The sequence below is a fragment of the Danio aesculapii genome, chromosome 13 (assembly GCF_903798145.1).
Source record: "Danio aesculapii chromosome 13, fDanAes4.1, whole genome shotgun sequence".
Lineage (NCBI taxonomy): Eukaryota > Metazoa > Chordata > Actinopteri > Cypriniformes > Danionidae > Danio > Danio aesculapii.
In genome coordinates, this window is record NC_079447.1 from 3,768,773 (window position 1) to 3,793,571 (window position 24,799).

The following is a 24,799-nucleotide window of genomic DNA, read 5'->3' on the forward strand; positions in this document are numbered from 1 at the left end:
GACCTAAAATAGTAAACGTTTAGTCTGATTTACCATCAGACATTTTTTTTAAATGGTTATGTTTCTTAGAGCAGAGTTTCCCAACCCTATTCCTGAAGGCACACTAACAGTACACATTTTCATTCTCTCCCTAATCAAACACACCTGAAACAACTCATCAGAACATTAGAAGAGACTCCAAAACCTGAAGTTAATGGGTCAGATGAGGGAGACATCCAAAACACGAACTGTTGGTGTGCCTCCAGGAACAGGGTTGGGAAACACTGTCTTAGAGTGTATGTAAACTTCTGGTTTCAACTGTAAGTGGGCGACTCGTGATGACTAGCAGTTTTCTTATATCCTCAGTGTCAAAACTCAGGAAGCAGAGCCAAAATTAGACACCAAACACTGATCTGAGAGCAGCTTCTGGTGTAGGATCCACAATAAATCCATAAAATAGGACCTAAAATTATTTAAAATGACTAATTACAATTGCATTTCTTTAATTTTCCTGCAACATTAGACTGATTTCATGAAATTAACTCAGAAAGAACATTTGTGTGATGATTGTTGGCTGATACAAAAAGAAGAAAATAATTATCAAGACAAACCAATATTCATTCATTCACTTCCTTCGGCTTTGTTCCTTATTTATCAGGGTTTGCCACAGCAGAATGAACCGCCAACTATTCCAGCATATGTTTTACACAGTGGATGCCCTTGCAGCTGCAACCCAGTACTAGGAAACACCCATACACTCTCACATTCACACACACACACTCCTACACTACGACCAATTTAGTTCATCCAATTCCATAACAGTGGTTCCCAACCTTTTTTTTTGCCTGAGACCCCTTTTCCCCAGGAAAATATTGTAAGGCCCCCCTCCACATTTAATGATATTATCGCTCATACAAGTTTGCAGTAATGACGACAAAATATGTTGTTTTCAAACAAACGGTATGTTCAGTACTATATCTAAATATGCTTATGCACAAATAATAGCCTAATGTAAATTCTAAAAGCAAAACATCAGTAGACCATTTGTATTGGGTATTGGTATGAGTCATCTGCAAATGTCTTATTAATTTGGACAGCCTCATGCATTAGTACTCTGGCGCAAATAGTGCACTGTGGCTGGGTCAGGGACTCTTTGCTTTAAGAAAATGGAATAAAACCATAGCTCAGATAACCATCTTGGTATTTCCTGCATTTCGTGTTTCCTGTGTTGTGAACCGAAATGTTTGGAGCTTCCTCACCTGGGTCCAGTATGCTTGGATCATTATTATTAGCTGCAGAAGGTGAATGAGTGAGACTCTGGGCTCTATTTTGACGATCCATGCGCAAAGTCCAAAATGCAAACGCATTAAAGGCGTGTCAGAATCCACTTTTGCTATTTTAAGGATGGAAAAATCCACTTTGCGCCCTGGCACATGGTCTAACAGGGTTGAGCTTATTCTCTTAATGAGTTATAGGTGTGTTTTGAGAATAAACCAATAAGAGTCTCATCTCCCATTCCCTTTAAGAGCCAGTTGCGCTGCGCCATGGTGCATTTGCTATTTACATGGCGGACTTTGTAAGTGTAAAAACTGAGTGCTTCACTAGCGAGAAAACAGTTAAACAGAGCATCTGCAGCGCGAGAATGTGAGATGAGCCCCCTCATTATTTACTTTCACTTTTACTCTCGTGGATGGGGAAACGTGTTGTACTTACAGACATCTATTAGTCTATACATAATTAATTTTTTAATTAATTAACATGCATTTGCTATTTAAACATCATGGTCCAAAACGACTCTTGCGCCGAGCTGAAACTAGCAAACAACTATTGCGTCGCGCCTTGTGCCGAATTGCGCCGGGTGTATAATAGGGCCCTCTGTCTTTTATGTGGAGGACGAATTACAAATTTGTCCATTTTTTGGTCAGCCAGGGGATAAAATGAACTAAGGCAAGATGATCGTTCTCGTAATTGTCCACTGCTAATGTTTTAAATTATGACGCGACCCCCCACAGACCTCGCTGAGGGCCCCTTGTGGGCCGGGACCACTCTGTTGGGAACCGCTGTCCTATAGTGCACTTCAAATACAGAAAACTTAAATTGAGTAGTCAATATAGAAGAAGAGCGTATTTTGTGGCTCAAAAAGCATTGTGAATCATCTCTGAGACACACACACACACACCTACACACACACACACACACGCACACACACACACACACACACACACACACACACTGCTGTACCTTCGAAAGCTCTGGCTGCATCCACGAGGTGTGACCAGTCGAGTCCGCTGGCCGTGTCTGGCAGAGGCATGAGGCCCGGGTCACTGAACTTGGCCCGGTCGGCGAGAGAGCCGTCAGAGAACCAGAACTCATCTGAAGAGACAGAAAGAGAGACAGACGGTTGAGCGGCTGCACACATCACTGTGAACACTCTGAGGAAACACACATCCAGGAGGTCAAAAGGTCACGATAATGACGACCCTGAAGAGAAACAGCATGAGGAATAAACAGCTAGTGCTTTTTAAAACACAAGATCAGGAAACGTCAGCTTCATAACCAGTGATTGGAGAATGAGAGATGAATAGTCGCCTTATTTCTGTGTTTCTAATGCTGAGTTCAGACCAGATGCACCGTGTCACTTATTCATTCATTTTCTTTTCGGCTTAGTCCCTTTATTAATCCAGGGTTTAAACACAAACTTATCCAGCATATGTTTTACGCAGCGGATGCCCTTCCAGCTGCAACCCATCACTGGGAAACACCCATAAACTTTCATTCACACACATACACTACGGACAATTTAGCTTACCCAATTCACCTATAGCGCATGTGTTTGGACTTGTCGGGGAAACGTGAGCACCCGGAGGAAACCCACGCTAACACAAGGAGAACATACAAACTCCACACAGAAACGCCAACTGACCCAGCCGTGGCTCGAACCAGTAACCTTCTTGCTGATCGTGCTACCCACTGCGCCACCATGCTGCCCTTAACTCTAGTTTGCTTGCAGAATTTTTTCCCTTTACACACATTTTCCACTTGAGTTCATTTACTTCAACTTGCCATTAGATGCAACTGAGGTGAATTTTGCTCATTCACGGCAAGCACATTGCATATGCCACGCCAGTTGTGATACCTGGCCACAACTTGCCTCTATTTGCACATCTGCATTGACTTTTTAATGTAATTTACTCGCGTAACTCATATTTAACTTTAGTATTCCTATTTAACTATAAATATAACAATAAATATAATTGTGTGACCACACAGATGAACGATAATGATCTGTTTATCTTTAGATTGTGCTTTCATTTGTGCATTAGCTCTTGTAACCAGCAGGTGCTCTCATTGTCAATAATCAATCAGTCAATTTAGCAATCTGTAAACTGCGTCCCAAATGACACACTATGCACTATGTACTTATGCACTCTCAACAGCATAGTATATGTATGTAGAGTCGTCCTAAATGGAACACTAATGGGTTTTTTTGCTAAGCGAAAATTCAAACCATTTCCAACACAACGTTTGACGGTTGCCAAGTTAGTCAAATAAATGACCAAACTACCAAATAATACCTGCCGTGAGTATAACTACATTCACCACCAGGAGGCGCTATAACCACTCTCGTAGGAGAATTCTGCTTTAACAATCTAAAATAAATACTCCAGCATCAGTGCCCGAAAGCTCCGCCCCTTCTGTTACCTGAGTAAAGCTACAGTCGTTGAGTGCGAGAAGTATCCATCCTTCCAAACTTTATTTTAATGGTTGAATAAGTGGATCATAAGGGTTGTTAAAGTGCATTTTTAGCATTTATTTTTAGTGTTTTCAATGTGAACGCACTATACTTACACTATTTATAATGCAAAATGACGTAGAATAGTGCAAAAGTGTGCGATTTGGGACGCACCTACAATCAGTTCCGCCACATTTTCAACACACACTGCGTCCGAAACCGCATACTTCCATACTATATAGTACGCTAAAATCAATATGCGAGCCGAGTATATGTCTGAATTCATAGAATTCCAGAATCAGTATGCGAGAAATACCCGGATGACTAACTACTTCCGGTGAGATTCTGGAGTGCGCATCCTATGCATGCTGCACTATCCCATGATGCCCTGCGATAGAATTCATGAATGGGAGTGAAGCAACGCAACTGACGCAGGTAGACAAAATGGCAGATGTAGTACGTCCGAATTCCATTCATACTTCTTACATTCATACTGTATAGAACGTACTTTTCTAACGGCCGAGTAGTACGTTAAAATTCAAATGCAGTACCTACTGAGTAGTTGGCGGTTTCGGACGCAGCCAAACACACTGAAACTGGATTCCTGTGCTACTTTTATTTTTATACTTCAATTTACCAGCATGACTTTCAGAAGTTTGCGTTTCTGGTCAGACGCATTCACGTGCGTATGAATGGAAGTCTATGGGGAGAAAATTCTAGTGTGACCGCAGCTTAAGAGCTTGATTAGCTACCCCAGGTGTGTCTGACTGGGGTTGGAGCTAATATCTGCAGGACACCAGACCTCCAGGACTGAGTTTGAGAACCCCGGGTAGTATTTAAATAATCTTTGAAAAGTGGGCTTAACATCAGGCAGTGTGTGTTTCTCCATAGTGTTGTCTTCAGCTTTAAATTGCACAAGCCCTTTCATTTTTACTGAAATCTGTTTTATCGTTCATCAGCTGGGAAAATTCTTCTGAAAGTGACGATACCATTCCTCTCTATCATTACCATTGTAGCTGTGCTGTGAGTTATGCCATTCTTTACACTGGCAACCATTTTAAGAACTATATTTTTTATCTTCATATTTATTATCATAGTATTATCATAGTACAGGCGTACATTACTCCGGACACTCCTCAATTTCATATTTCAAGAGCACAAACTGTTTGTAGGGGATTTAATATGGGAATTAACATTCATGCAATGACTAGATTTTTCCAACAAACAAAATGCATGAACATCATATAATAAAGAATTAATAATAGAATATATACTTTATGTACAATATAAAATGCAGCTATATTTAAAACAATATATCAACAAAATGAAAGTTCTGTCATCATTTACCCATCTTTTACTTGTGCCATACAAGTTTGAGGGTTTTTTTTTTCTGTTCATCACAAAAGAAGATATTTTGAAGAATGCTGGAAACCTGTAACCAGTGACTTTTGTACTATGGAAGTGAGTTGTTACAGGTTTACAACATTCTTCAAAATATTTATTATTTTTATTAACAGAAAAAACTCAAATTGTATTGAACAAGTATTATAGAAGTATAAATATTATCATTTAATTTTATTAGGATAATTATCATTAATATTATTTGTAATATATAATAATCATCCATTATCACTGCATATAAAATGTTTGATTTATAAATTAATTTATATATTTATAGTAAAATATATGTTATATTGGTATAAAAATGAATATTGTTAGTATTGCAGTTACATGTATTACAGTTTTACACACACTGTAAATACTTGTATTTTTTTGTATTGGGTAACATCATTCATTCATTCATTCATTTTCTTTTCGGCTTAGTCCCTTTATTAATCTGGGGTCGCCACAGTGGAATGAACCACCAATTTATCCAGCATTTGTTTTATGCAGCGGATGCAACCCATCACTGGGAAACACACTAATTCACACACACATACACTACGGACAATTTAGCCTACCCAATTCACCTGTACCACATGTATTTGGACTGTGGAGGAAACCGGAGCACCAGGAGGAAACCCACGCGAATACAGGGAGAACATGCAAACTCCACACAGAAACGCCAACTGACCCAGCCGAGGCTCGAACCAGCGACCTTCTTGCTGTGAGGCGACAGCACTACCTACTACGCCACTGCATCGCCCTGGGTAACATCACCAACATCACATTTCTCTCTGACATGTTTCAGCACTTTCTGTCCAGCTTTAAATAAGTCATCCTGCAGATCTGCGGTGCTGTCAGTGGTGTGTGTTTATCAGCAGACCCTCATTTCTCAATCACTTGAGTCTGTCCAAACCTCTCACTGTACATCCGTCATAAACACTAACATCTCAAGCAGCAGAGCGAAGCATCCGTCACATTAAACCTCCACCAGATGAGAAGAAATCCAGCAAACTGCTCAGTGTCCAATCAATCAGACGCAATCACTGGAAAAACAGCCCTCACACTGATTAACCCGCTCAATGTGTTCATATCACACATGCTCTAAACCCAATTAGACACCATTGTTTGCTCTGGTCTGCGTGATTGTGGCTTTACCTGTCATGTGCTTCATGTGTCGCTTGCAGCACATCTACACAAGCTTTAGCTTATTATAGATAATCAGCAGCAGACGGATATCCTAGATGAGGGTTTATTCCTTAAGTCAAGCTTTAACATCGAACAGTAAATATTATTCAGATAATAATACATACCGTTAATATATTTTTGTATATTATTAGTATTTGTTTCTATTAGTAATAATATATATTATATATTTATCACATGTGCATGAAATATGATTAAAAACACATATAATAAATATATATAATAATTATAGAGAAACAAAAAAGATGTAATTATATTAGAATATAATTATTGTGATACAATTTAGTCACATTAAAGTATATTATTAAATTATTAAACTAATTAATAATTCCATACAATTAAACAGAGCTTTTCTGGACACTCAAAGCGCTCAAAGCACACACCAGCTGATTGGTGGAAAGGTGACAGAGTGATGAAGCCAATTATCATATAGGGATGGTTAGGAGGCCATGATGGACAGAGGCCAGTGGGAAAATTTGGCCAGGATGCCAGGGTTAAACACCTGCTCTTTTTCTAAGAACATCCTGGGATTTCTAACAACCACAGAGTGTCAGGACCTCAGTTTAACATCTCATCTGCTCAATGAGCAGTATAGAGTCCCCATCAATTTGTTCTACTAACAAACTTCAGCTAGTACAAAATGCAGCTGCCAGTGTTGTCACCAGGTCTAGAAAATTTGATCACATCACCCCAATTTTATCCTCCTTACACTGGCTGCCTGTTAAGTTTCGTATTGATTATAAAATATTGCTTCTTACCTATAAAGCCTTAAATAATCTAGCTCCTGTTATCTAACCAATCTTCTGTCTCGCTACAATCCAACTCGCTCTTTAAGATCTCAAAACTCAGGGCTTCTGGTAGTACCTAGAATAGCAAAGTCTACTAAAGGAGGTCGAGCCTTCTCATCTATGGCTCCTAAACTCTGGAATAGCCTTTTTGATAATGCCTGAGGCTCAGACACACTCTCGCAGTTCAAAAATAGATTAAAGACCTATCTCTTTAGTAAAGCATACACTCATGAAACATGAATGTGCTCCACGCAGATTTCTGCATCTCTTTTATATACACTATGAACAGCAGCTACGCTAATTATTCTCTTTATTCTCTATTTCTACCTGGGGATACTCATCCTGAGGCCCTCAGACTATGCACTGCCACTGATTCAATCTAAAACCATCGACGAGATGATCCCAAGGTTTCCATATCCTGGACCAGGCCGTATACTAAGCAGCTGCTATGGTGGTCATGGAGGAGTGGAGAGTATGAGACTGATTCCTGTGACGCTCCAGGGAAAGACGAGTCTTCGCTGAGGTCCAGCTTCCAGCCTCCGGCGCCTAGACTGCAGCTCTGCACAAGACGTTTGGCCAGCGGAGAAATGGTCGTTCCCATCTGAGCCTGGTTCTCTCGAGGTTTCTTAATTCTTCACTTTTGCCAATTGGTGAAGTTTTTTCCTCTCCGCTGTCGCCACTGGCTTGCATGCTTCGGGATCTGTAGAGCTGCGCATCGTTGGATTTGCTCTTCAGTGTTTGGACTCTCAGTAGTGATTATTAAACCACACTGAACTGAGCTAAACTGAACTGAACTTAAACACTACAAACTGAACTACACTGTTCCTATTTACTATGATCTTCGATGTAAAGCTGCTTTGACACAATCTACATTGTAAAAGCGCTATACAAATAAAGGTGAATTGAATTGAATCAATATACTGGGCTGTTAGGAGAGCAGATTTTTTCAACACATTTCTAATCATAATAGTTTTAATAACTCATCTCTAATAACTGATTTATTTTATCTTTGTAATGATGACAGTAAATAGTATTTTACTAGATATTCTTCAAGACACTTCTATACAGCTTAAAGTGACATTTAAAGGCTTAACTAGGTTAATTAGGTTAACTAGGCAGGTTAGGGTAATTAGGCAAGTTATTGTATAATGATGGTTTGTTCTGTAGACTATCAGAAAAAAATAGCTTTAAGGGGCTAATAATATTGACCTTACAATGGTGTTTAAAAAATTAGTAACTGCTTTTATTCTTCTTGCTATGTTAAACATAATTTGGGAAATATTAAAAATAAAATTAAAGGAGGGCTAATAATTCTGACAACTGTAGCAAATGCAATTATTTATAATACAAGTATAATGACAATTCATTATATCAGTGAACATGGATAAAAAAACAATAAAAAAATACATAATACAATATTAAATATTTACATCATTAAGTATAATATATTAAGATAAATACATTGTTATTTAAAATAATTGACTAAATAAAATAATTATAAAATAATTAGGCGCAGTAGGTAGTGCTGTCGCCTCACAGCATACATAAGGTACAGGTGAATTGGGTAAGCTAAATTGTCAGTAGTGTATGAGTGTGAGTGAGTGTGTATGGATGTTTCCCAGAGATGGGTTGCGGCTGGAAGGGCATCCGCTGCGTAAAAACTGGCTGGATAAGTTGGTGGTTCATTCCGCTGTGGCGACCCCGGATTAATCAAGGGATTAAGCCGAAAGGAAAATGAATGAATTAACTGATATTCAAATATATTATTTAAATAATGATAATAATCTGGGGTTGCCACAGCGGAATGAACTGCCAACTTATCCAGCATATGTTTTGTATAAATTAAGTAAATAACTAATATAAAATAAAACTAAATATGCTTTATATATTGTTAGGTAAAATATAATACAGTGCTCAGCATAATTGAGTACAGCATCAATGAAAACAAATATTTTTCTCCACTTCTCAGTGATTGTATGTATTTTTGGTCCATTTAAACTAAACAGATTTATTAAACAGATATATTTATTAAAATAATATTTTAGTCACCAAACATATTTAAATATTGAAAGATAATACAATTAAATTCAATCAAATGATAGCAAAACAAAATTACAACCTACAAAACTACAACTAGAGCGACGCTGTGGCGCAGTAGGAAGTGCTGTCATCTTACAGCAAGAAGGTCGCTGGTTTGAGTCTCAGCTGGGTCAGTTGGTGTTTCTGTGTGGAGTTTGCATGTTCTCCCTACATTCGCGTGGGTTTCCTCCGGGTGCTCCGGTTTCCCCCACAGTCCAAAGACATGGTACAGGTGAATTGGGTAGGTTAAATTGTCCGTAGAGCATGAGTGTGAATGAGTGTGTGTGGACGTTTCTCAGAGATAGTTGCGGCTGGAAGGGCATCCGCTGTGGAAAACATGTACTAGACAAGTTGACGGTTCATTCCGCTGTGGCGACCCTGGATTAATAAAGGGACTAAGCCAAAAGGAAAATGAATGAATGAATGAATGAATGAATGAATGAATGAATGAATGAAAACTACAACTAAATTCATACATTTTTTTGCTTCTCTTTATTTTTCTTCTTTAATATTGTTAATATTGTTAATGTTAATATTTTTCTATAACAAATACATTTAGCTGTACTCGTTTTTGGACCGTTATCCCAAGTTATTATATTAGATAAGCTCCAGATTTGGTCTCAGTTGACTAATCTAATGTATATGCACAAATATAATATTGTATTGTAGAGCTTCCTATTAAAATCTGAATTTAAAGGATAGATTTGTGAGGGGTGAACCTATATATGCTTATATATCACTGATTTATTTTATCTTTGCCATGATGACAGTGAATAATATTTGACTAGATATTCTTCAAGACACTAGTAATCAGCTTAAAGTGACATTTATAGGCTTAACTAGGTAAACTAGAGTTAGGGTAATTAGGCAAGTCATTGTATAACATTATGCAATGTACAATATACATAGTAATCTAACACAGTGACATTTATATGCTCCTCAGTGTCTGAATGTGAAGAGTGTGACAGGTGTGTTCTCTCGGAGCCGCTTCAGACCTGTCATATTCCTCGTCCTGCTGTTTAATTAAAGATGCCGTATGAAAGGCCTCAGACGGTGTAAAGCATCTCTCACACACACACACACACACTCCTGATGGAGGAGAAACTGCGTGTCTGTCTGCTGCACTGTATGAGGCCGAAACACATGTGTTCATGAATGACAGGAGCTTCAGTCTTCATTTACTCTCTAATATGATGATTTAAATGTGTGTGATTCTCATCTACACTAAATAAAAACGCTGATGTGTGTAAAAAAAGAGATAAGTGGATGTAGTGGGCTGTAGTACTGTTGACTACATAGTGTATGAGGGTGGTTTGGTGTATATTGTGTGTGTGATGGTGCAGGACTCACTCTTGAGGTTGGATGTGGTTTGGCTGAGGCTGATGCGGGAGGCTGATGGTGTTGGTGTTGTCTTTATAGGGTCTGAGGGTGGTTTTGTTGTCTTTATAGTGTCTGTGAGGGTATAGTACTCTTGAGGTTTGATGTGGTGCTTTGGTAGGGGGAAGAAAAGGGTGTTGTTGTCTACATATTCTGTGCGGGGTGTTGTTGTTGTTTATATAGTGTGTGTGATGGTGCGGTACACTTGATGTTGGATGTGGTTTGGCTGAGGCTGATGCAGGGGGTAGCTCACAGTACTCACTCGAGGTTAGATGTATTCTGGCTAAGGCCGAAGCGGGAGGGGTAGTGTGCTGTCGTCTAGTTGTCTATATAGTGTGTGTAAGGGTGTAGAACTCACTCTTGAGGTTGAATGTGGTCTGGCTGAGGCTGATGCTGGAGGGGGTAGCGTGGTGGTGTTGTTGTCTATATAGTCTGTGTGGGTGGTTTGGTCTATATTAGGGATGGGAAGATAAACCGATATGTATCGATACGCGGTCATGCGCGTGCACGATGCGAGTGCATCGGTAGAGCAGCAGAGGATGAATGAAATATTAAAAGCAAATCGAGATGCATCGGTTTTTGCGAGATGCATCGATTTTTCCAAGATACAACTTATCTTTTTAATATAGAATGTATTTTTTATTTATTAACAAGTGTTGTCAAACTGTTTTTAGCGCATAATTTAATCGACCTACATAAAGTATGCCTTAGCAACGGATTTGCGGATGTGTACACTACACTTACACTACAACTCAGGTCAGGTTTGCGGATTAAGCTAGTGATGCGCCCTCAGAAAGCGCGAGAAGCAAAATAAACATGTCGGACGCCGAGACAATTTATTCTCCACTGGGTTTTAAATCTAAAGTATGGCAACATTATGGATTTTACAAGAAAGATGGACGATTTGACAAGACAGATGCAATTTGCAAAATGTGCCGCGCATCTGTAAAATACACGGGCAGTACGACGAATCTGATGTCTCACTTGAAGCGGCGCCACGGTGTTGTTGTGGAAGCATCTTCCAGTGTTCCTGCATCCTCTGCTTCTTGCTCTGATTCACCTGTAGCTAACAGCTCTAAAAGTGGTGAGAAAAGCATTGAAAGTTTTTTCCATGCCCCGCTTGCTAACAGTTCCGCGCGCTCTACGGCAATCACGGATGCTATTGCATTGTTTATCTGCAAAGATATTCAGCCTTATAGTGTCACTGAGAACGAAAGTTTTAAACACCTCCTCCATGTCTTGGAGCCTCGTTATAAGATACCAAACCGAAAGCTATTCTCCGATAAACAGATTCCTGCTCTGTACGACAAAGTAAGAAGAGAGATAGAGGAGTCCCTGCACAAAGCCCAAAGAGTCGCGGTTACAGTGGACGGCTGGACATCGTGCGCTACAGCATCATATGTAACTGCCACAGCACACTACATAGACGGTGTTACGTTTTGAATATTCAGTGGCAAAATATATGTTTGTAAAACTTATTTTCATAGTTGAAAAGTTAAATCACAATTCTTGTTGTGCAATAGTAAACATTCTTTATGTTGAAAAAGTGCAAATATATTTTTTTAATATATATTGCAGTTATACATTCTGTTTATCTTGGAAATACTTAAATAATATGTGCCATATGTTCTAAAATGGCCCTCTACTGTAAACCGACACTCGGGCTCTGAGAGAAAAGCCAGTTTGTAAAAAGTCTTGGTTTTACTTGGTTAATAAATAATCAAACTCATTCAATGGCACTGCATCTTCTTTCACATCATCACATAAACTTGATCTTATTAGTTAGTGCTGAATTATCGCATTGTATCGTGATATGGGTGTGAATCGTATCGTATTGCATCGCAATATGTCACAAATGTATCGTTAATATATCGGATCGTATACTTTGTATCGAGATGCGTATCGGATCGGCATTATAGCATAGATGCCCAACCCTAGTCTATATAGTGTGTGTGATGGTGCAGTACTCACTCTTGAGGTTGAATGTGGTCTGGCTGAGGCTGATGCGGGATGGGGTAGCGTGGTGGTGTTGTTGTCTATTTAGTCTGTGAGGGTGGTTTGGTCTATATGGTGTGTGTGATGGTGCAGTACTCACTCTTGAGGTTGGATGTTGTCTGGCTGAGGCTGATGCTGGAGGGGGTAGCGTGGTGGTGTTGTTGTCTATATAGTCTGTGTGGGTGGTTTGGTCTATATAGTGTGTGTGATGGTGCAGTACTCACTCTTGAGGTTGAATGTGGTCTGGCTGAGGCTGATGCGGGATGGGGTAGCGTGGTGGTGTTGTTGTCTATTTAGTCTGTGAGGGTGGTTTGGTCTATATAGTGTGTGTGATGGTGCAGTACTCACTCTTGAGGTTGGATGTTGTCTGGCTGAGGCTGATGCAGGGGGTAGTGTGCTGTGGTAGGGTAAAGTGTAGTGGTGTTGTTGTCTATGTAGTCTGTGAGGGTGGTTTGGTCTATATAGTGTGTGTGATGGTATAGTACTCACTCTTGAGGTTGGATGTGGTCTGGCTGAGGCTGATGCGGGGGGGTAGTGTGCTGTGGTAGGCTGGAGTGCTGCTGAACAGGATGTCGTTTGGCATGGCCTGGTCCAGCATGGAGCTCCGTGAGCTGGCGTACGACGAGCCCTTTTTGTTGCTGCTGCACACACTCTCGTCTGACAGTGTGCGGTACAGTGAACGTCGAGGGGAAAGGCTTCCCACTGCTGATGCCTTTCAGGAGACACACACATGCATATAACGTCAATCACAGATAATACTCAATCAACATGGAGAATTTGTCGTTAAAGCCAGTATGAAATGACAGGTCCAAAATCTTCCCAACTGTGACATATATTCTAGGCCAGGCTTTATGTTGTCCATGAAGAATTGATAGGATGATTACTAATTTGTTATTGGTTTATAATGTGATTGACAGTTTGATCCCACCCACACATCTGTAAACACTAATCAGAGAAGCACAAAAATAAAAAATAAACAAAATAATCTTTCAAAATACGACAATATTTATTAATACATAAAATTTGTTTATTCATTGTATTTATATATACTCTCACCAGCAATTTTATTAGGTACACCTGTCCGACTGCTTGTTAACACAAATTTTTAATTAGCCAATCACATGGCAGCAACTCAATGCATTTAGGCATGTTGACATGGTCAAGATGATCTGCTGCAGATCAAACTGAGCATCAAAATGGGGAAGAAAGGGGATTTAAGTAGCTTTGAATGTTGGTGCCAGATGGGCTGGTCTGAGTATTTCAGAAACTGCTGATCTACTGGGATTTTCACGCACAATCATCTCTAGGGTTTACAGAAAATGGTCTGAAAAAGAGAAAATATCCAGTGAGCGGCAGTTCTGTGGGCACAAATGCCTTGTTGATGCCAAAGGTCATAGGAGAATGGCCAGACTGGTTCAGCTGATAGAAAGGCAACAGTAACTCAAATAAGCACTCGTTACAACCGAGGTCTGCAGAAGAGCATCTCTGAACACACAACACGTCCAACCTTGAGGAGGATGGGCTACAGCAGCAGAAGACCACGCCAGTTGCCACTCCTGTCAGCTAAGAACAGGAAACTGAGGCTATAATTCACACAGGCTCACCAAAACTGGACAATAGAAGACTGGAGAAACGTTGCCTGGTCTGATGAGTCTCCATTTCTGCTGCCACATTCGGATGGTCGGGTCAGAATTTGGCGTCAACAACATGAAAGCATGGATCCATCCTGCCTTGTTTCAGCAATTCAGGCTGGTGGTGTAATGGTGTGGGGGATATTTTCTTACCACACTTTGGGCCCATTAGTACCAATTGAGCATCGTGTCAACGCCACAGCCTACCTGAGTACTGTTGCTGACCATGTCCATCCCTTTATGACCACAGTGTCCCCATCTTCTGATGGCTACTTCCAGCAGGATAACGCACCATATCATAAAGCGCAAATCATCTCAGACTGGTTTCTTGAACATGACAATGAGTCCACTGTACTCAAATGGCCTCCAGTCACCAGAGCTCAATCCAATAGAGCATCTGTGGGATGTGGGATGCGGGAAATTTGCATCATGGATGTGCAGCCGACAAATCTGCAGCAACTGCGTGATGCTATCATGTAAATACAGAGCAAAATCTCTAAGGAATATTTCCAGTACCTTGTTGAATCTATGCCACGAAGTATTTAGGCAGTTCTAAAGGTAAAAGGGGTTCTAACCCAGTACTAGTAAGGTGTACCTAATAAATTAGCCGGTGAGTGTATGTACCGTTTGAATCAATAATTTTGATATTCTTATTAGATATTTTATTGCAAATCTTCTACAAACATATGTATGACCAAAGTCCCAGAATGGTCAAGATAACAAGCAATGACCACACACAAAAACCTGTAAGAATTTTATTATAAGAGACACACTGTTGATAAATTAGGGGTTGGTATAATCTCCCATTGAATTTCTCTTAACACAAATGAATGCTGCTATTCAGCCAAGATGCATTCAATTGATCAAATGTGACAGCTAAAGACATTTTAAGCAGATTAAAGCAAAATCTGTTCCTTTTTTCATGAAAGAATCCTCATAAATTAAACGTATCATATAAAGATATATATACACAATTAAAGTCCCAGCGTTCTCCGCTATCTCTCTCCCAGCAGGAGGCAGTTAGTGGGTTTGTTTTGGACTGAATGAATGGAAACTCCTCACCGTACTGTGTCTTTAAACAGCAGGATGTTATAAATACAGCCTGTTCTTTATCTGCAGCTGTGCACTGTTGAGTGTGTGTTGCTGCTCTTCCGCTTCAGACTAAAGCGCAGCCATATTTGGTCAGCTGGATGAGAGGAGTAAGTGTGGCCCCGGGGCCGTGCATCACTATATAGAACAGTTGAGTTTTCAGGTCTATTTGAAGACATGCGCTTCTCCTGAGATGAACTAAAGTATACTTGAATGCAATTTGCCTGGGATAAAAGAGTCTGCCAAACGCATTAATGTAAAACAAACTAAGTAGACAGCACCGGCTGTGCTGTAAATCATAGTAAACATCCTAGTGTTTACTGTATACACAGGGAACATCATAACTAAAATGAAGCATCATAAAGGAATACTACAGCATGTTCACATTTGTAGTTTGGGGTTCTTGGTTCTTTTGGTCCAGACCGAAAAGAAAATAAAAGCACCAGAATTCAATCAAAGCTGTCAAATGTGAGCACACCCTTAAACACCCTACATAGGTAGCAAGCCAATGCCAACATAACTTCCATTGATTCCAATGGCCATAACATGTTACTAAACTGACCACATTCTTCCCTAATAAACAAAAACTGTAAAGAGAAATCTGGCAAATCAGTATTTTTTAGTAAGATACAACTGATTTAATAAGACTTTAGTAATATTTACTTTCCTGTTTAAAATGTCAAAATTATTATCATTTATTGATAAATTATTTATGATATTTATGATAAATAAGAATTATTAATCAGCAAGGGTGCTGATGCAACTGATAAGAAAATTAAAGGGCACCTAGGTTACCCCTTTTTCCAGATTTAAAGAGCCCGTATTATACATGAAATAGGGTCATATTTAGGTTGTAAGGGTCTCCAACAACAGTCTAATATGCATGCAAGGTCAAAAAACACTTTGATGGTCTTATAATCTGCATTTATTTTTACCTAATTATTCCAGCGACTCCCATATGAATCGTTCAGCGATTCATTTGTTCCCAAACCCCTCCTCAGCGCGAAGCTAATCTGCGCTGATTGGACCGATGACAGCCTGCTGCGATTGGTCGACACGGACAAGGCTTCAGCGCGAGACAGAGTGAAATGCCCAGCAGATAATCAACAATATAAAAGTAGTCACACACGCTTCATAGTGGATTTTGGCTGCCAGTGGGTGAATGTAAACACAGACGATGGACTAGAAAATACTGACGACTAACTATTTTATTGAGCAAAAAGTCCAAGAACTGGCAAGGAGATCTCCTATCCCATCACAGTCTACCTGCTCTTTTCACGCACGCACACACACACACACACACAGGCCGGCGCGTCCATAGAGGAGACCTAGAGCGGCAGAATAGAGAGGGGGCGGCGCTCAGTTATATCCGCGAATCACTCCATTATATCCGCGCCGGTCAGTTATATCACCAAGCCCCCCTCGAACTGCTCAAGGCTGGGCTATATTGCTAAGGTTTCATCTTTGATTAGACTGTCAATAAAATCCATCTTCACAGCGTGACTTCATTCGACCGGTGTCTCTCTGTGTGTGTGTGTGTGAGACTTTTTTTCTGTTAGTGGGAGGGGCTGCAGGTTTCAAATCTCCCGGGTTTGCGCGTGCAACTACTTGTGTTTCGTAGCTGCGTCATCACGAAACACCTAATGACTCGTTATCAAGACGACTCGTTTGAAGCACTATGAGTCGACTCTTTTATAGATGAATCAATAATTTTAAACACTGTACACTTACAGATTTAAGCCTTAGCTGGATATTTCACTTCACTTAGAGCTGTGTTACACACTACATGGAAGGGCATTTTCAAAAACCCATAATATGGGCTCTTTAATATAAGTCTTTTGTGTCTCCAGAATAAACCTTTCATAACTTTCTAATTTATAGCTCTGACCATCAGATAGCAGTTTTTGTGTACTGTGCCTTTAAGGCTAATCCTTCACGCCCACCGTTTCCATGTGCCTGTCAGCGTGCCTTAATCTCCTCCCTCGGCTGCGTCAGACAACAGACAGACATGAAGGAATCAGATCTCACCTAACATTTGTGAGAAATACTACAGTAAGAACTTTACCAACGAGTATTTGATGCATTTGTTGTGGAGTTGCAATGATGAGTCACACACAATGTCATTACAAAGTTCATGCATACACACACACATACACATACACAGCGCGGACACGCACAGACAGCGCTCGCTTTTAGTTTTGCACTCTTTTTGTACGCATTTTTAACATGATACAGGTTAATCTCCACTGCTGTATGGATATCTGTTATATTAATGTACAAAATAAACCTGATTTAACGTCCACAAACCAGGATTGAAGCGTCTTCTTTTACAATTGTTCTGACACGCGGCTGTGCTGATGAAGTAAAGCTGAAGTAAATCACTATAATTCATTACACACATGCTCTGTTTAAAAACATGTTAAACTTGTAAAACTCACTCTTGATCACATTTGATGATGATTGATGATCCTAGCAAACTGAACAGATCTTTTATTCCCGGCTGCTTTGCGCACATCTGGTCTTGTTGATATGATTATACTTGTTACCAAAGAGACATGTTAATATGCGCAGCTGTCAATCAATATTGATGGGCGGGGGGACCGCACTCCAACATCAAGCTGCGGTCGGTCTGATAACCGCTCCAATTGGTCCACCGTTTTTATGAAAAAAAAGGACTGGGTGTGTTTATATCAGCCCAATATGATGGTCTATACACTATACCTGCACACATGTCTGTGCAAACAGCTTGAAAAGTAGATTTTTCACCATAGGTGCCCTTTAACAGTAAATACATTTATAATGTCTCAAAACTTCACTATTTTTAATGAAATTAAACTATATGTTTAATCAGAGAATAAAAATGTCTTCTGAAGGACCATGTGACTGAAAATGTTAGTAATGATGCTGTAAATTCAGCTCTGCATCACAAGAATTAAATACACTTTACAATATATATATACAGTTTTACTGTTTTTACTGTATTTTGATCAAAATGAAGCTCTTTTATGGAAAAAAAAAAGATGGAAAAAAAATTATAGATTGTTGCAATGCATTCTGGGATTGCATTCTCTGCTATGGACATATATAATCTCAAATTAGAGTTTGGACAAACTTAGGTATGTTAAAAGTAAGCATTATATAAAGCAGAGCACACTGGGTCACGTCTTAAAGGGACAGTACACCCCACGTTAAAATTATTATCCTCCACTCATCCTTCACTTTTCAAAGCTTGAGTTCCTTTGTGAACACAAAGGATCAAAATGAAACATGTTTGAGGTAAAGAGATTAAGAAAAAACATTTTTCTAGATTGTTGCAATGCATTCTGGGGTTGAATTCTCTGCTAAGGATGTATATAATCCCAAATTAGAGTTTAAACAAACTAAGGTTTCATAAAAGTCAGCATTATATAAAGTAGATCACATTGAGTCATTTCTTAAAGGGACAGTACACCCCAAAATTCAAATTATTACTCATCCTCCACTTTTCCAAACCCACTTGAGTTTATTCGTGAACACAAAGGATCAAAATGAAGCGCATTTAAGACAATACGATTAAAAAAACATATCTTTCTAGAGTGTTGCAATGGATTCTGGGATAGCATTCTTTGCTAAGGATTTAATTCCAAATAAGAGTTTGGACAAATTTAGGCATCTTAAAAGTCAGCATTATAAGAAGCAGGATCACACTGTCCTGGGGTCTTAAAGAGACGGAACACCCTCAAATTTAAATTCTTACTCATCCTCTACTTTTCCAAGCCTGCTTGAGTTTCTGTGATAAAACAAATGATCAAAATGAAGCACTTTTAAGGAAATAAGATTAAAAACATTTTTAAAGATTGTTGCAATGCATTTTGGGTTTGCATTCTCTGCTAAGGACATATGCAATCCCAAATTAGAGTTTGGAGAAACTGAGGTATCTTAAAAGCCAGCATTATATAAAGCAGATCATACTAGGAGATCTCTTAAAGGGACAGTACACCCCAAAATTCAAATTATTTACTCATCCTCCACTTTTTCCAATCCTGCTTGAGTTTAGAGGATCAAAATGGAGCACTTTTAAGGAAACAAGATTAAAAAACATATTCCTCTAGATTGTTGCAATGCATTCTGGGATTGTATTCTCTGCTAAGGAAAAAATGCAATACCAAGTTAGAGTTTGGGAAAACTAAGGTATCTTAAAAATTATATTGGGAGATGCGCCATTATTGGGAGATGTCTTAAAGGCACAGTACAGCTCAAAATTTTAATTATTACTCATCTTGCTTGAGTTTATTTGTGAACTGAAAGAATAAAAATGAAGCACATTTAAGGAAAGAAAAGAAAAAAAACAACTTTTGATTGTTGCAATGCATTTTGGGATTGCATTCTCTGCTAAGGACATATGCAATCCCAAATTAGAATTTGGGGAAACTGAGGTATCTTAAAAAGTCAGCATTATATAAAGCAGATCATACTAGGTGATCTCTTTATTTTAAAAAATATATATTTTTATAGATTGTTGCAATGCATTCTGGGATTGCATTCTCAGCTAAGGAAATATGTAATCCCAAGTTTGAGTTTGGAGAAACTGAGGTATCTTAAAAGCCAGCATTATGTTAAGTAGATCATATTGGGTGATGTCTTAAAGGGACAGTACACCCCAAAATCCAAAGCTACTTGAGTTTCTGTGATAACACAAAGGATCAAAATGAAACACGTTTGAGGAAAAGAGATAAAAAACCCCCCCCACATTTTTCTAGATTGTTACAATGCATTCTGGGATTGAATTTTCTGCTAAGAACATATCTAATCCCAAATTCGTGACTTTAAAAGTCAGCATTATATACAGCACAGAACAATGGGTGACGTCTTAAAGTAGATAGTACACCCCAATATCAAAATTAATTGAGGATCCTCCATTTTTTCCAAACTGATAGCAAGATCTACTGAAAAATGCAGGATTAAACTACCATTGACAGTATTTTTTGTTCCTACTTTAGATGTAAATGACTGCTTTCCCCCCAACATCGTTCAGAAAATGTAGTTTTGTGTTCAGAAAGTAATGTATACTTGAGCTAACAAGCTTAAACTGTGCCAATTCCCTTTAGACACACTGTATATGTTCTCCATTCAGAGCGTGAGCCAGAGGAAGTCGGTTCGTTCCCAAGCGCAGTCACTTGATCCTGTTGATTTTATTTATAGCACACAATACATCTTCCACTACTTGAAACTTGATCAAAAACGTCTGCTTGCTGAACCGCCGTCACTGGAGGGAAAGCAGACGTCACCACACACGGGACTCAGAGAAGCTAAAAGCCTCCGGGCTCGAACCCGCCCCGTGTTTTCACTTCCTTAAGACTCAAATCCCACTGCTCAAGCTTGAACACCTCAATATCTCCTTCAAGCTCTCTCGTCTATGGCCTCACACACACACACACACATGCTGAGTCCCAATTCGCATATGTCCTAAAAGTATGTACTATTTTTGTTATGAAACAGTACAACCCCAAATCAGACTAAGGTTTGGGCAGTATGGAAAATGAAAATTAAAAAAAGAAGAAAAAAAAGTAGTGGTATCTAAATTTACTTTGAATAGTATTTCATTCATTGCAGAAAATATCACACTAAATATTTCATGTTTTATCTGGTCAACATCATTTCATTTGTAAATATAAACATCCTTTCCTGTCATTCAGACTTGCAGAAAATATTCCCAAAAAAAAGTTGTGACAGGAGCAATTTAGGGCTAGTAATCAGGTAAATTAGTTAAATAATGATGTGATTTGGGACAAGTGATGTCAACGGATGATTGTAATTATGATTTAGCACAAAAGGGGTAGTCCTTTACTGGCAAAGATAGGCCGGGGATCCATTTCCCAACAAATATGTGAGAAAAATATTGAAATGATTCCTCAAAGAAAGAGAGGAAGACATTTGGATGTTTCACCTTTAACAGTGCAGAACATCATTAAAAGATTCAAGGAATCTGGAGGAATTTTTGTGCGTAAAAGGACAAGGACGCATGCTTAAGCTGAACAACCATGATCTCCGATCCCTCGGGCGGCACTGCATCATGAATCATCATTCATCTACAGTGCATCTGGAGAGTATTCATAGCGTTTAACTTTTTCCACATTTTTTTGTTACATCCTTACTCCAAAATGGATTAAATTCATTTATTTCCTCAACATTCTGCACACAATCCCCCATAATGACAATGTGGAAAAAGAGTTTTTGAAATTGTTGCAAATTTATTAAGAATAAAAAAGCTGTAAAATCACATGTACATCAGTATTCACAGCCTTTGGCGTGAAGCTCTAAATTGAGCTCAGGTTCATTCTGTTTCCACTGATCATCTTTGAGATGTTTCAGCAGCTTCATTGGAGTTCACCTGTGGCCAATTCAGTTAACTGGACATGATTTGAAAAGGCATACACCTGCCTATATAAGGTCCCAGGGTTGACAGTGCATGTCAAAGCACAAACCAAGCATGAAGACAAAGGAATTTTTTGAAATTGTTGCAAATGTATTAAAAATAAAAAAGCTGAAAAATCAAATGTACATCAGTATTCACAGCCTTTGCTCAATACTTTGTTGATGCACCTTTGGCAGCAATTACAGCCTCAAGTCTTTTTGAATATGATGCCACAAGCTTGGCACACCTGTCTCTGGGAATTTTTGCTCATTCCTCTTTGCAGTACCTCTCAAGCTCTATCAGGTTGGATTGGAAGCGACGGTGTACAGCCATTTTCAGATCTCTCTAGAGATGTTCAATAGGATTTAGGTCTGGGCTCTGGCTGGGCCACTCAAGGACATTCACAGAGTTGTTGTGAAGCCATTGATATTTTGGCGGTGTGCTTTGGGTCATTGTCCTGCTGGAAGATGAACCGTCGCCCTAGTCTGAGGTCAAGAGCACTGTGAAACAGGTTTTCCTTCAGGATGTCTCTGTACATCGCTGCATTCATCTTTCCCTCTATCCTGACTAGTCTTCCAGTTCCTGCTGCTGAAAAACATCCCCACAGCATGATGCTGCCACCACCATGCTTCACTGTAGGGATGGTATTAGCCTGGTGATTCACTCTACAGAGTTCAATTTGAGTCTCATCAGACCAGAGAGTTTAGTTTCTTATGGTCTGAGAGTCCTTCAGATGCCTTTTGGCAAATTCCAGGCGAGGACTGGCTTCCGTCTGGCCATTTTACCATACAGGCCTGATTAGTGGATTGCTGCACAGATGGTTGTCCTTCTGTAAGGTTCTTCTCTCTCCACAGAAGAACACTGGAGCTCAGACAGAGTGGCCATCAGGTTATTGATCACCTCCCTGACTAAGGCCCTTCTCCCCCGATCACTCAGCTTAGATGGCCGGCCAGCTCTAGGAAGAGTCCTAGTGGTTCCAAACATCTTCCACTTACGGATGATGGAGGCCACTGTGCTCAGTGGAACGTTCAGAGCAGCAGAAATGTTTCTGTAACCTTCCTCAGCCTTGTGCCTCCAGACAATGGTGTCTCCACAGACAATTCTTTAGTCTTCATGCTTGATTTGTGCTTTGACATGCACTATCAACCCTGGGACCTTATATAGACAGGTATATTCCTTTTCAAATCATGTCCAATCAACTGAATTGACTGAGCTATTTTGTATTTTGATATTAAATGTTGTTAAAAAAGATTTTAAGCTTTAAATAGGAAAATTATCAAAATTCTTCTTTTGACATTTTGGAGGGAGATGCTAATGGTCTAATGTGATTCAATGATCTATGCTAAGCTAAGATGAAAGTGCTCCCGGCAGACCCAGAGATCAGCTGAACGGATTCAAAAGTGGTAAAACTGAACTGTTTAACTCTAGGGGAGCTGTAAAATGAGCCTATTTAAAAAAAAAAAAAAAAAAAAAAAAAAAAAAAAAAAAAAAAAAAAAAGGTGGAATTGGATCAGTAAACACTGACCCTAGCAACACCCTAGTAACCACCTAGCAACTGCAAAACAACACAATAGCAACCTTAAAAAGTGTTGATAAAAAGTAATGTGGTTGATATCAGTCTACAGCATCTCTCCTTCTTGATTCAGCACACACTGACCCGTCTGCTTCTGAGGCCACCACACATCACACACACCACCAAAAATAGACCACTGTGCAGATAACGGGCGCTGGGAGACACGTGGGGACTCGAAACACAATTATGAGCGTCTCCAGGAGCAGAGGAGACTTCAAAACACACAACAACTTCCTCCCGGTAATCCAGAACACGCCGGAAAACTGGTCCATCAGATGAGGAAAACACAGCCGCTTCTTATCATGTGTGTGTCCAGAAGCGGCTCGGCTGATAACACACACACATGTTTGTTCAGGCCTCACTCACTGAGGTTATCAGTGTGTGTGTGGCTGCATTCACATACTAATCAGAGCCAATGGAAAGACTTGATTTGACAGGAGAAAGTGCATGTTCTGTTATACTGCACAAAGAAACACACAGGATAGCTATGATAAATGCCTTAAAACACTCTATAAATGCTTTGTTTGAATTATTAAAGCTCTCACAGCTAAAATTAAAACATTAATGTGATCTACCTTAAAATATTGTGTGTGTGTTTTCAAGTATATGCTCAAAAAGTGTGTTTAAACTGTGGCTATTTTTAAAAACATGGTATTACTATGCTAAATATGAAATATAAAAGTACTACGTAAGTTAACATTGTCCTTCTTTCCTAAATGCTGATCTACATCAACTTGAAACTGTCCTAAAATGAGAAAACATTGTAGGGTGGTGCATGATATCGTCCTTTGTGAACTGATAGGATTGTTGTAAGATGGGCGTTGCTAACAAAATAAAGCAAGATTGACGAATGGATGAAGGCAGGGCAGAAATGAGACACAGCCTGCTAGCTCCACCCTACATTACTGATAGCCACACCCTAAAGAACTAATAGCCCCACCTTATAATATTGATGGCCCTGCCACAAAGGCCTTATATTTACGCCCTAAAGGACTGATAGCCTTGCGGGAAAGTCTAGAAGGGATACAGCTGTGGATATGCACATCAATAAAGCATCATTTTTGTCATACTGTACAACAGTAGGCATAAATAAATGCAATTTAATGGGTAATTTAGTTAATATTATGAATAATACACTGTATAGTTACTGTCTTTACATTACTATGAGGGTTGGGGTGGGAGTAGACCATAATAAAATACAGTTATTGGGTAATTAAAAAAAAAAAATTCTCATAAACTGCTGGCCACAGCTGTTTCACTTTTAGCAACAAACTAGCCCTTCCCGAAATGACTGATAGCCCCGCAATAAAGAACTGAGACCTCCGCCCTTAATGACTGACAGCCTTGCCATATTAGACTGAGTCTCGCCCTAAAGGACTGAGAGCCCCACCTTAAATAACCGACAGCCCTGCCTTAAAGGACTTATAGCCTCGCCATAAAGGACTAAGAGTCCCGCCATAAAGGTCTGACAGCCCCGCCATAGCCTCGCCTTAAAGGATTGATAGCCCCTCCCTAAAGGACTGATAGCCCTGCCCTAAAGGACTGATAGCCCTGCCCTAAAGGACTGATAGC

General features: G+C 39.5%; 1 protein-coding gene across 3 annotated transcripts in view; it reads right to left on the reverse strand.

The window, feature by feature from the left end:
* LOC130239311 (signal-induced proliferation-associated 1-like protein 2) overlaps positions 1–24,799 on the reverse strand; it is a 175,312-nt gene that overhangs the window by 7,018 nt on the left and 143,495 nt on the right. For all 3 annotated transcript variants that reach the window (XM_056470415.1, XM_056470416.1, XM_056470414.1), the window contains 2 exons: positions 13,030–13,252; positions 2,221–2,352 (listed from right to left, as the gene is read on the reverse strand). In XM_056470415.1, the coding sequence (XP_056326390.1) occupies positions 2,221–2,352; positions 13,030–13,252 (355 nt within the window). The remainder of the gene's footprint in view (positions 1–2,220; positions 2,353–13,029; positions 13,253–24,799) is intronic.